The following is a 13,845-nucleotide window of genomic DNA, read 5'->3' on the forward strand; positions in this document are numbered from 1 at the left end:
ATTTGCACATAATGACCTTTGTCATGACTTTATTATTTTGGAAGTTTAATGTTTTATTGTTTATTTCACTTTTGTTTACTTACTGACAAAATCATTAGAGAAACATTAATGTTGGTGTGTCTGGTGGAGGAGGTGAATCCTGTCTGTCTGGTGGAGGTGGTGAATCCTGTCTGTCTGGTGGAGGAGGTGAATCCTGTCTGTCTGGTGGAGGAGGTGAATCCTGTCTGTCTGGTGGAGGAGGTGGTGAATCCTGTCTGTCTGGTGGAGGAGGTGAATCCTGTCTGTCTGGTGGAGGAGGTGAATCCTGTCTGTCTGTCTGGGGGAGGTGGTGAATCCTGTCTGTCTGTCTGGGGGAGGTGGTGAATCCTGTCTGTCTGTCTGGTGGAAGAGGTGAATCCTGTCCGTCTGTCTGGTGGAGGTGGTGAATCCTGTCTGGTGGAGGAGGTGAATCCTGTCTGTCTGGTGGAGGAGGTGGTGAATCCTGTCTGTCTGGTGGAGGAGGTGAATCCTGTCTGTCTGTCTGGGGGAGGTGGTGAATCCTGTCTGTCTGTCTGGTGGAAGAGGTGAATCCTGTCTGTCTGTCTGGTGGAGGTGGTGAATCCTGTCTGGTGGAAGAGGTGAATCCTGTCTGTCTGTCTGGTGGAGGTGGTGAATCCTGTCTGGTGGAAGAGGTGAATCCTGTCTGTCTGTCTGGTGGAGGAGGTGAATCCTGTGTGTCAGTTTGTTAAAGTGTTCTATTGTGTCCACTACATTCCCTTCAGAGAAAGAGCACATGCTGGAACAATTATGTGCCCTAGACTTTCTTTATGGACCAAACGTTTATTGAACTGAGGGTGATTGTGGTGAAACAGTGCCATCTATCTTACAAGATCTGTAACAAACATGTTGACTGATACAACAATTATGATTTAGTACAGAATCAAATTACACCTCATTCCCTATTCAGTGCACTATGTAGGGAATCAAATTAGACCTTATTCCCTATTCAGTGCACTATGTAGGGAATCAAATTAGACCTTATTCCCTATTCAGTGCACTATGTAGGGAATCAAATTACACCTCGTACCCTATTCAGTGCACTATGTAGGGAATTAAATTAGACCTTATTCCCTATTCAGTGCACTATGTAGGGAATTAAATTAGACCTTATTCCCTATTCAGTGCACTATGTAGGGAATCAAATTACACCTCGTACCCTATTCAGTGCACTATTTAGGGAATCAAATTACACCTCGTACCCTATTCAGTGCACTATGTAGGGAATTAAATTAGACCTTATTCCCTATTCAGTGCACTATGTAGGGAATTAAATTAGACCTTATTCCCTATTCAGTGCACTATGTAGGGAATCAAATTACACCTCATCCCCTATTCAGTGCACTATGTAGGGAATACCATGCCATTTGGGACACCGTCTCAGAAATAAGGGTTCTTTATACTGCTAGTAAAGGGTTGATGTGTCTACACTACATGGGCTTATGGATCATTGTTTATGTGAGATGAGCAAAACCAGTTCTATTTAAACAATCAGTATCGAAGCACACATTTTAGAGAGGTCACAAGTAGTTTAAAACATTTTAGTTAATCGATCGTTTAAATGAATGTGGTGCCGATGATCACACAAGTTTAATTTAACTTAAAATAACAATTGACGCTCTTCACAAACCAATATTCAACTCAACACCACACCCAACAAATCTCCAGAAATTCACATTAGAATTCAAACAGCTTATTAGTAGACATCTGTTGCAATGCATTTCAAAACTGACCGTTGTTAACCTAGAATGACCACTACCCAGTCACCACTCTCCCACAGAAAGCTGTGCTCAAGTCTATGAGAATAATTGTATCTAAATGTGCTATGTCGATAAAGTATACAAGATTTTAAAAAAGTACCAATAGTACAACATAATGAGAATGCCCAAAAGTGGAATAGCAATTTGTCTAAAAACAAGCAAAAACATGACAGTTAATATGTGTGGATGCTGGAATATGCTGAGCCTATTTGATGACATATTGTCAGTATGCTTAATAAATGATGTACTAGTTAAGTACTGAATGAATTGACTGTACTAACTGTACATTACCTCTCTAACCTCTGTAATCTGCCTGTAAAATACCCTTCTAGTCAGCTTTGAGCTCACAGATATGGCAGATGAAAGGATGAATATCCCCATGGTTTGCTTCCCAATAGAAACATTCACGTTCATCCACCTCTGGCCTGCTCGCCTCCCTACCTCTGAGGAAGTACAGTTCCCGCTCAGCCCAGTCAAAACTGTTCGCTGCTCTGGCACCCCAATGGTGTAACAAACTCCCTCACGACACCAGGACAGCGGAGTCAATCACCACCTTCCGGAGACACCTGAAACCCCACCTCTTTAAGGAATACCCAGGATAGGATAAAGCATTCCTTCTGACCCCCCCCCCCCCCCCCCCCACCCTTAAAAGAGTTAGATGCACTATTGTAAAGAGGCTGTTCCACTGGATATCATAAGGTGAATGCACCAATTTGTAAGTCGCTCTGGATAAGAGCGTCTGCTAAGTGACTTAAATGTAAATGTATATAGAGTATGGGCAATGTGGATTAACACGTTCTCCGTTCAGCTGCAGCTCTTTCTCAGGTGGTCGTTTCTAAAATATAGTTTCCAGGCAGGGGAGAGGTGAACCAGTTTGAAGCAGCGAATCAGATGTCAGTGTGAGGGAAAGCAGTGGAGGATTAACAGCTCGTAATCACGATTTCCTCTCCGATATCAGCCTCTCCTAAATATCCAGTTGTCTTGGCACTAGACTTAGTTCATGTCATTTCATCAGTCTGCTGCCCCTGTCCTGGCCAACAACATTAATGTCTACCATCGCTGGTCTTCTTCACCATGAATCAGTTGAACAATGGCGCCCCCTGTCCTGACCAACATTATTTGAGTCCGAGACGAGACAGGATCCAGAGATCTTAGCTCTGGGGAGGGACAGGATCTATTAAAATCACTAATGACTGTACATTTGAGTAAATGCCTGGCAGCTTGCCGTATCAATCAATTGGCTACGGCCCCGGGCACAGGGCACAGGGCAGGGTGGGGGGAAAAAGGAGATAGGTTAGGCAGGGCAGGCAAGGTTGGCAGGGTGGATAGAGTGGGTCTTAACTCTGGGGTTGGTAGAGTGGATAAAGATGGCCTTAACTCTGGTGTCGGCATGGCCGGTCTCAACGTCTGCTCATGAATACGTTCCAGGATGCGGTGGATACTACTGAAGCTGGGTCTGTCTGTGGGGTGTCCGCTCCAACACAGTCTCATCAGATTGAACAGCTCTACAGGACAGTTCTCAGGGCAGGCCAAGATGTGGCCGTCTCTAACGTAGTAGATGACCTCTTCGTGGGCCATGCCGTAGTACGGCTGCATGCCGTGGGAGAAGATCTCCCAGAGAAGGACCCCGTAGGCCCACACGTCCGACTCCGTGGTGTAACGGTTGTAGAAGATGGACTCTGGGGGCATCCAGCGGATGGGGATAGCATCGTTCTCATTGGCCTTGTAGTAGTCAGCAGAGTAGATGTTTCTGGATAAACCGAAGTCGGCGATCTTAACCACCATCTCCTCTCCTACGAGGCAGTTCCGGGTGGCCAGGTCGCGGTGGACGAACTTACGCTCTGACAGGTACGCCATGCCCGCCGCCACCTGGCGAAGAGGATGGGAAACCAAGGGTTAGCTTGGTAGCATTAGCCATCATGAAAATATACAACTGTACATGCCCAGCTAGTGTTAGCTTGATGGCTAAATGTCTCTTGTTTTCCTATGGGAAATCCTAAAAGTTTCCTGTCTTAGTAATAACTGTTTTTGGTGGTAATCTAGTATAAGCATTGCGGCTCAGTTTGACATGTTTTTACATGGGAAATGCTAACAGTTCCCTACTATTAGCCTAACACTGTCTGTTAGCATGGCGGCTAAGTGATTCATGTTTTTCTATGGGAAATGCTAACAATATTAACATTTGTATTGTCTGTATTGTAATGTTGTATTGAAGAAAAATGTTATATTTTCAGTACCAGTCAAAAGTTTGCACACACCTACTCATTCAAGGGTTTTTCTTTATTTTTACTATTTTCTATATTGTAGAATAACAGTGAAGACATCACAACTAGGAAATAACTCAAAATATATTTTATATTTGAGATTCTTCAAAGTAGCCACCCTGTGCCCTGATGACAGCTTTGCACACTCTTGGCATTCTCTCAACCAGCTTCATGAGGTAGTCACCTGGAATACATTTCAATTAACAGGTGTGCCTTGTTAAAAGTTAAATTGTGGAATATCTTTCCTTCTTAATGTGTTTGAGCCAATCAGGTGTGTTGTGACAAGGTAGAGGTGGTATACAGAAAACAGCCCAATTTGGTAAAATACCAAGTCCATATTATCGCAAGAACAACTCAAATAAGCAAAGAGAAACGACAGTCCATCATTATCACATGAAGTTTCTTCAAGTGCAGTCGCAAAAACCATCAAGTGCTATGATGAAACTGGATGTCATGAGGACTGTTACAGGTAAGGAAGACCCAGAGTTACCTCTGCTGCAGAGAATAAATTCATTTGAGTTACCAGCCTCAGAAATTGCAGCCCAAATTCGAGTTCAAGTAACAGCAACATCTCAACATCAACTGTTCAGAAGAGACCGTATGAATCAGGACTTCATGGTTGAATTGCTGCAAAGAAACCACTCCTAAAGGACACCAATAAGAAGAAGAGACTTGATTAGGCCAAGAAACATGAACAATGGACATTAGACCAGTGGAAATCTGTCCTTTGGTCGGGTGAGTCCAAATTTGAGATTTTTGGTTCCAACCGCTGTGTCTTTGTGAGATGCAGAGTAGGTAAACAGATGATCTCAGCATGTGTGGTTCCCACCGTGAAGCATGGAGGAGGAGGTGTGATGGCGCTTTGCTAGTGACATTGTCAGTGATTTATTTAGAATTCAAGGCACACTTAACCATCAGATGAACTGGCCTCCACAACCCCCCAACCTCAAATCAATTGAGCTGGTTTATGATGAGTTGAACTGCAGAGTGAAGTAAAAGCAGCCAAGAAGTGCTCAGCATATGTGGGAACTCCTTCAAGACCGTTGGAATAGCATTCCAGGTTAAGCTGGTTGAGAGAATGCCAAGAGTGTGAAAAGCTGTCATCAAGGCAAAGGGTGGCTACTTAGAATCTAAAATATATTTTGATTTGTTTAAAACTTTTTTGGTTACTACATGATTCCATATGAGTTATTTCATAGTTTTGATGTCTTCACTATTATTCGACAATGTAGAAAATTGTAAAAATTGTGAAAAACCCTTGAATGAGTAGGTGTGTCCAAACTTATGTGTATTAACGTTTTGTTGCACCTGCTTGGATATGAACAGCTGTTCTTCGCAGCACAGCGGCCCCAACTCCAGTTCGGAGGAGAAGCTGCGTCCTGATAGGCTGGCCTGGCTCAGGCTGTGTTGCTGGGTGGGGCTACGGCGGCGCAGGTACTCGTTCAGGTCTCCGTAAGACATGTACTCAAACATCAGACACATAGGCTTCCCCACCGCACACACACCTGGAGGAGAGGACACGCACACACACACGCTAGTGTTGCCTCATAGCATACAAACCAAATGCTTTGTAACCTCTGACCTTTCTGGTGTAAACATAGTGTGTTACCAGAATAACTACAGTGTCACTGTGACTAAGGAATTATTCTGGTGACACTGGTTTCTGGGGACCAGGATGACATGCATGACTTACAGCGCACACTAAGGGTCACCCCCAACCTAAATCCTAGCAGCTTGACTGTTGGGGTGGTCAAACTAACTAACTCACCTAGTAGCCTGACGATGTTGGGGTGGTCAAACTAACTAACTCACCTAGCAGCCTGACTATGTTGGGATGGTCAAACTAACTAACTCACCCAGCAGCCTGACTATGTTGGGATGGTCAAACTAACTCAACTAGCAGCCTGACTATGTTGGGGTGGTCAAACTAACTAACTCACCCAGCAGCCTGACTATGTTGGGGTGGTCAAACTAACTAACTCACCCAGCAGCCTGACAATGTTGGGGTGGTCAAACTAACTCACCTAGCAGCCTGACAATGTTGGGGTGATCAAACTAACTCACCTAGCAGCCTGACGATGTTGGGGTGGTCAAACTAACTCACCTAGCAGCCTGACAATGTTGGGGTGATCAAACTAACTCACCTAGTAGCCTGACGATGTTGGGGTGATCAAACTAACTCACCTAGCAGCCTGACTATGTTGGGGTGGTCAAACTAACTCACCTAGTAGCCTGACAATGTTGGGGTGATCAAACTAACTCACCTAGTAGCCTGACGATGTTGGGGTGATCAAATTAACTCACCTAGTAGCCTGACGATGTTGGGGTGGTCTAACTAACTAACTCACCTAGCAGCCTGACAATGTTGGGGTGATCAAACTAACTCACCTAGCAGCCTGACAATGTTGGGGTGATCAAATTAACTCACCTAGTAGCCTGACGATGTTGGGGTGGTCTAACTAACTAACTCACCTAGCAACCTGACGATGTTGGGGTGGTCAAACTAACTCACCTGGCAACCTGACTATGTTGGGGTGGTCAAACTAACTCACCTAGTAGCCTGACTATGTTGGGATGGTCAAACTAACTCACCTAGCAGCCTGACTATGTTGGGGTGGTCAAACTAACTCACCTATCAGCCTGACTATGTTGGGGTGGTAAAACTAACTCACCTAGCAGCCTGACTATGTTGGGGTGGTAAAACTAACTCACCTAGCAGCCTGACTATGTTGGGGTGGTCAAACTAACTAACTCACCTAGCAGCCTGACTATGTTGGGGTGGTCAAACTAACTACTCACTCAGCAGCCTGACTATGTTGGGATGGTCAAACTAACTCACCTAGCAGCCTGACTATGTTGGGGTGGTCAAACTAACTCACCTAGCAGCCTGACTATGTTGGGGTGATCAAACTAACTCACCTAGCAGCCTGACTATGTTGGGGTGGTCAAACTAACTAACTCACCAAGTAGCCTGACTATGTTGGGGTGGTCAAACTAACTCACCTAGCAGCCTGACTATGTTGGGGTGGTCAAACTAACTCACCTAGCAGCCTAACTATGTTGGGGTGGTCAAACTAACTCACCTAGTAGCCTGACTATGTTGGGGTGATCAAACTAACTAACTCACCTAGCAGCCTGACAATGTTGGGATGTTCAAACTAACTCACCTAGCAGCCTGACACTGTTGGGGTGGTCAAACTAACTAACTCACCTAGCAGCCTGACACTGTTGGGGTGGTCAAACTAACTAACTCACCTAGCAGCCTGACTATGTTGGGGGGGTCAAACTAACTAACTCACCTAGCAGCCTGACGATGTTGGGGTGATCAAACTAACTCACTTAGCAGCCTGACTATGTTGGGGTGATCAAACTAACTCACCTAGTAGCCTGACTATGTTGGGGGGGGGGGTCAAACTAACTCACCTAGTAGCCTGACTATGTTGGGGGGGGGTCAAACTAACTCACCTAGCAGCCTGACTATGTTGGCGTGGTCAAACTAACTCACCTAGCAGCCTGACGATGTTGGGGTGGTCAAATTCAGCCATGAGAGCGGCTTCTCTCTGGAAGTCGTTCTGCATGTCAGCGGATGCTTCCTCCTTCAGCATCTTGACTGCTACCATGGTGAAGGGCTTGATGGGCTGGAGACCTGGGGCTCTGAGGAATAGGACAACACAGTAATAACAGATATACAATGTAATCACCTCATACAGACCCTAAACCTAATCCATCACTGCTACGTGGTGAAGGACTCCTGAACCTAATCCATCACTGCTACGTGGTGAAGGACTCCTGAACCTAATCCATCACTACTACGTGGTGAAGGACCCCTGAACCTAATCCATCACTGCTACGTGGTGAAGGACTCCTGAACCTAATCCATCACTGCTACATGGTGAAGGACTCCTGAACCTAATCCATCACTGCTACATGGTGAAGGACTCCTGAACCTAATCCATCACTGCTACGTGGTGAAGGACTCCTGAACCTAATCCATCACTGCTACATGGTGAAGGACTCCTGAACCTAATCCATCACTGCTACATGGTGAAGGACTCCTGAACCTAATCCATCACTGCTACGTGGTGAAGGACTCCTGAACCTAATCCATCACTGCTACGTGGTGAAAGACTCCTGAACCTAATCCATCACTGCTACATGGTGAAGGACTCCTTGTCACGGTTCATGAATCCACTGCCTCTCTCTCTCTCTCTCTCCTGTGTTTGTGTGGGCGTGGTTTCCAATCTTGGCCTGATTGTCTGCGCCAGCTGGAATTAATTATCTTCCCCTTTATATGTTCTGTAACCTGTGTTTCTTGTTGTCAGATCGTTGTTTCTTCCCTGAGGTTGTGTCGTGTGTCATTGCTCTTTCTCTCACAGCCCTTGTGGGGATTATCTGCTGTGCTCCTTCCTACCCAGCCGGACTCACTCCCTTGGATTTCTCAGTGCGCTATCATCAGAGGATGTGCCCTAGGCCCTGGGTTGGATTCTGTCTGAGTATATTCTGTCTGTCCTGTTGATGCTGTAAACTATTTCATTAAACCATCGTTGCTTGCATCTTGCATCCGCCTCTGTATTGTGACAGAACGATCTGACCACATCATGGATGCAGCGAGTTCAACGAGTCTGACCGAAGTCATTTCCCGCAGTATCACGAGAATGGACCAACAAGAGGAGAACATCTCTAGCACAGGTCGGGCAGTACAAGCTATTGCGACGCAGGTATCCCAGCTGACCCAACAATTACAACATCTGAAGGGTCTCGCTGCACCACCTACACCGGCAGTTCAACACGCCCCGCCAGAGCCGGATTCCCAGCTAGAGCCACGGCTACCGACACCAGAGGGTTATTCAGGTGATCCTGACTATTGCAGAGCTTTTCTGACGAGATGTTCCATGCATTTCTCGTTGCAGCCACGGACCTTCAACCGTGAACAGTCTAAGGTAGCATTCGTACTCACACTGCTATCAGGCAAAGCGGCCCTTTGGGGATCGGCGGTGTGGGCGAACCAGGACCCATGCTGCACCTCCTTCCAGACACTCTCCGAGGAGATGAGAAGGGTCTTCGATCGGGCCGTGGCGGGTAGGGAGGCGGCCAGACTACTCGCTGACCTTCGCCAAGGAGACCGTTCAGTATCGGAATACTCCATTCAATTCCGCACTCTGGCCGTAGAATGTCAGTGGAACGAGGAGGCGCAGTGGGACATGTTCCTGCATGGGCTGGAGGACCGGATCCAGAAGGAGATTTATGTTCTGGACCTTCCCAGGAGTTTAAATGGACTAGTGGAACTAGCATTGAGGGTCGACGCTCGTCTGAGTCGTATTGGCCGCCGAGCATACCCTAACAGACCGTATAACGACACGGAGGGTTGGCATGCCAGCAGCGGGAACACGGCCAGTTCAGCCTCCGCTCACGAACCCATGCAGGTGGGGAGAGCTCGCCTCTCCCGGGAGGAGAGGGAGAGGCGGAGATCCCAAGGACTTTGTCTCTACTGTGGTAGAGCGGGCCACTTTATCCACTCCTGTCCGGTAAAAGATCAGGCCCGGTAGTAAGTATGAGGCTACTATCGGGTGGTGTCATCACAGAGAAGACCTCATCATCTACTCTCCTCCCGGTAAGACTAAGATGGGCCACCCACACGCACGACACCCAAGCTTTACTGGACTCAGGAGCAGAGGGTAATTTCATGGACTTCAAGCTCGCTCACAAGCTCCAGATTCCTATCACCTCACTCACGCACAAGATATCCGTCAACGCTCTCAATGGTCAAGAACTCCCCAACATTTCTCACACCACTGAACCTATCACACTCATCACTTCTGGCAATCACACTGAGACACTATCATTTCTACTCATGGACTCACCCCTTGCACCATTAGTTCTCGGCCACCCTTGGCTCACCCAACACAACCCCAGAGTTGACTGGGGTCATAACTCTATATCGATGTGGAGTAACAAGTGTCTTGAGTCCTGTTTAGTGTCTGCTTGTTCATCTGTGTCTGATTCTGTGTTTCTAGAGGAGGCAGTGGATTTGTCTAACGTGCCCGTTGAATACCTCGACCTGAAGGAGGTGTTCAGTAAGTCCCGTGCTGCTTCTCTTCCTCCGCATCGTCCCTATGACTGTGCAATAGAGTTATTGCCAGGTGAGTCTCCGCCTAAAGGCAAGTTATATTCACTCTCTGTTCCTGAGAGAGAGGCTATGGAGAGATACATCTCTGATTCTCTGGCATCTGGATTCATTCGTCCTTCCTCTTCTCCAGCGGGGGCGGGGTTCTTCTTTGTGGGGAAGAAGGACGGATCTCTGCGTCCTTGCATTGATTACCGTGGGTTGAATAACATCACAGTGAAGAATACCTATCCCTTACCGTTGATGTCCTCAGCCTTTGAAAGGTTACAGGGAGCATCCGTGTTCACTAAGTTGGATTTACGTAATGCTTATCATTTGGTTCGCATAAGGAGGGGGGACGAATGGAAGACCGCGTTTAACACCCCCAGAGGGCACTTCGAGTATTTGGTCATGCCTTTTGGGTTATCCAACTCCCCAGCGGTTTTCCAGGCACTCGTCAATGACGTGCTGAGAGATATGATTGATCAGTTCATATATGTTTACCTGGATGACATACTGATTTTTTCTTCTTCTCTCCAGGAACACGTTCAGCACGTCAGACGAGTGCTTCAGAGGTTGTTGGAGAATGGACTTTTTGTCAAGGCGGAAAAATGTATTTTCCATGCACAATCCGTTCCATTCCTAGGTTACATCGTCTCGACTGAAAGGTATTCGCATGGATCCTGACAAGGTTAAGGCTGTGGTGGATTGGCCAAGCCCAGATTCCCGTAAGGCCCTACAGAGGTTTCTGGGATTCGCCAATTTCTACCGGCGTTTCGTTCGCAACTTTAGCCAGATAGTCGCTTCTCTTACCGCCTTAACCTGTCTAGGATCAGCGTGGCGCTAGCGGCACACCCCCCCCCCCCCCACTGAAAAACCAGTGCCGCGAAATTCAAAAAAAATATTTTTTTTAAATATTTAACTTTCACACATTAAAGTCCAATACAGCTAATGAAAGACACAGATCTTGTGAATCCAGTCAACATTTCCGATTTTTAAAATGTTTTACAGGGAAGAAACAATATGTAAAGATGTACATCTATTACCTAAAAACACATTAGCATAATCCACCATCTTTTATTTGTCCACCAACACCAGTAGCCATCACCAATTCGGCTAAACTAAGATATTTATAGCCCCTAACCAACAAAAAAACTCATTAGATGACAGTCTGATAACATATTTATGGTATGGGATAGGTTTTGTTAGAAAAAAGTGCATATTTCAGGTAGATGGCATAGTTTACAATTGCACCCACCATCACAAATGGACTAGAATAATTACAATGAGCAACGTGTTTACCTAACTACTAATCATCAAACATTTCGTAAAAATACACAGCATACACGAATCGAAAGACACAGATCCTGTGAATACAGACAATATTTCAGATTTTCTAAGTGTCTTACAGCGAAAACACAATAAATCGTTATATTAGCTTAGCACATAGCAATTAGCAGCCCAGCATTGATTCTAGCCAAAGTGAGCGATAAAAGTCAACATCGCCAAAAGATATTAATTTTTTCACTAACCTTCTCAGAATTCTTCCGATGACACTCCTGTAACATCACATTACAACATGCATATACAGTTTGATCGAAAATGTTTATATTTAGCCACCAAAATCATGGTTAGACAATGTGAAATGTAGACAAGCTGGTAAAGAAAAAGTCCTTGCGCCACTTAGACAGTGATCTACTCTTATACATAAATACTCATAAACGTGACTAAAAAATATAGGGTGGACAGGGATTGATAGACAATTTAATTCTTAATACAATTGCGTTATTACATTTTTTAATTTATCCTTACTTTTCAATACAGTTTGCGCCAAGCGAAGCTACGTCAAAAAACATGGCGTCCTAAGCCACTAAAATGTTTCGACAGAAACACGATTTATCATAATAAAAATGTCCTACCTTGAGCTGTTCTTCCATCAGTATCTTGGGCAAAGGATCCTTTCTTGGGAGAAATCGTCTTTTGGTGGAAAGCTGTCCTCTTGCCATGTGGAAATGTCAACTGCGTTCGGGATGAACTGAAAAGCGTGCCCAACTTTTCACATCGTTGCAAAAATAAATGTCCCAAAATCGCACTAAACGGATATAAATTGCTATAAAACGCTTTAAATTAACTACCTTATGATGTTTTTAACTCCTATAACGAGTGAAAAGATGACCGGAGAAATATAACAGGCTAAACTAACGCTTGGAACAGGTGCGCGCCGGTGTCCTCTAGGCTCATGACGCAGCTCCCAAAGAATGACTAGCTTCAGGGTTTTTTCATTTGTAGGGCCTGTGAACGCGCAATCGACCCCGTTGGAATCGTCATCACGTAAAGGCATCCAGGGAAGACGTAAGAAGTGTCCGTATAGTCATAGCAACGACAGTGCCCTTTTAACTGACTTCAGAAGAGTGGCCAACATTTCTCAAATCTGACTCCATGTCAGGGAAATTGCTGTAGAATGGGCTCTGTTCCACTTAGAGACAAAATTTCAACTCCTATAGAAACTATAGACTGTTTTCTATCCAATAATAATAATAATATGCATATTGTACGATCAAGGATTTTGTGGGAAGCCGTTTAAAAAATTAGCCAAATTAGCATAAATAGTCTAAACAGCGCCCCCATCCCCAACAGGTTAACCTCCCCCAGAGTGACGTTCAGGTGGTCCGATGCAGCCGAGGCTGCATTCACCAAACTCAAGAGCCGCTTTGTTTCGGCTCCCATCCTCATAGCTCCCGATCCCTCGCGTCAGTTCGTGGTGGAGGTAGACGCTTCAGAGGTGGGGGTAGGTGCGGTACTTTCCCAACGTTCCTCTTCTGACGACAAGATGCACCCTTGCGCGTTCCTTTCCCATCGGTTATCACCTGCGGAACGCAACTACGACATTGGCAACAGAGAGTTGTTGGCAGTGAAGTTAGCACTGGAGGAGTGGCGCCATTGGTTAGAGGGTTCGGGGGTACCTTTTATAGTTTGGACCGATCACAAAAATTTGGAATATATCAGAACCGCCAAGCGACTCAATTCCAGGCAGGCGCGGTGGGCACTCTTTTTCGGACGTTTTGACTTTTCTCTCTCGTATCGGCCGGGCTCCAAGAATGTCAAACCCGATTCCCTTTCTCGTATTTTTGACCATTCCGAACGTCCATCCACTCCCGAGTGCATCCTACCCGGGACCCTAGTGGTCTCCACTCTCACATGGGAGGTGGAATCGAGGGTCAAAACGGCCTTAGAAGGAGTAGAGCCTCCGCCCGGTTGTCCGCCTAATCGGTTGTTTGTGCCGGAGGGGTGTCGGTCCGATGTTATTCGGTGGGGGCATTGCTCCAACACAGCGTGTCATCAAGGAGTCAGCCGTACTAGCTTTTTAGTGAAGCAACGCTTTTGGTGGCCGCTGATGGCTCGTGACATTCACAGTTTTGTCTTGGCTTGCTCGGTTTGTGCCACTGGGAAGAGTTCTAATCGACCCCCAGATGGGTTACTCCAACCGCTGTCGGTCCCTTCGAGACCCTGGTCCCACATCGCGCTAGATTTTGTTACCGGTCTCCCGCCCTCCCAGGGCAAGACGGTTGTTTTGACCGTGGTGGACCGGTTCTCGAAGGCGGCTCATTTTATTCCCTTGCCTAAATTACCATCTGCCAAGGAAACAGCGGTAACGGTCGTGGATCATGTCTTTCGCTTACAT

The 13,845-nt window shown here is 46.1% G+C and overlaps 1 protein-coding gene across 1 annotated transcript in view; it reads right to left on the minus strand.

Annotated features, from left to right (window-relative positions):
* Nucleotides 1-816: 816 nt before the first annotated feature.
* musk (muscle, skeletal, receptor tyrosine kinase) overlaps nucleotides 817-13,845 on the minus strand; it is an 87,347-nt gene continuing 74,318 nt past the window's right edge. Inside the window, exons 16-18 of the mRNA XM_055873604.1 lie at nucleotides 7,566-7,714; nucleotides 5,369-5,565; nucleotides 817-3,665 (exon numbers count right to left, since the gene is read on the minus strand). Of these exons, the coding sequence (XP_055729579.1) occupies nucleotides 3,030-3,665; nucleotides 5,369-5,565; nucleotides 7,566-7,714 (982 nt within the window). The 3' untranslated portion in view covers nucleotides 817-3,029. The remainder of the gene's footprint in view (nucleotides 3,666-5,368; nucleotides 5,566-7,565; nucleotides 7,715-13,845) is intronic.

This window comes from Salvelinus fontinalis, chromosome 21, assembly GCF_029448725.1.
Source record: "Salvelinus fontinalis isolate EN_2023a chromosome 21, ASM2944872v1, whole genome shotgun sequence".
In the NCBI taxonomy this organism is placed as follows: Eukaryota; Metazoa; Chordata; class Actinopteri; order Salmoniformes; family Salmonidae; genus Salvelinus; species Salvelinus fontinalis.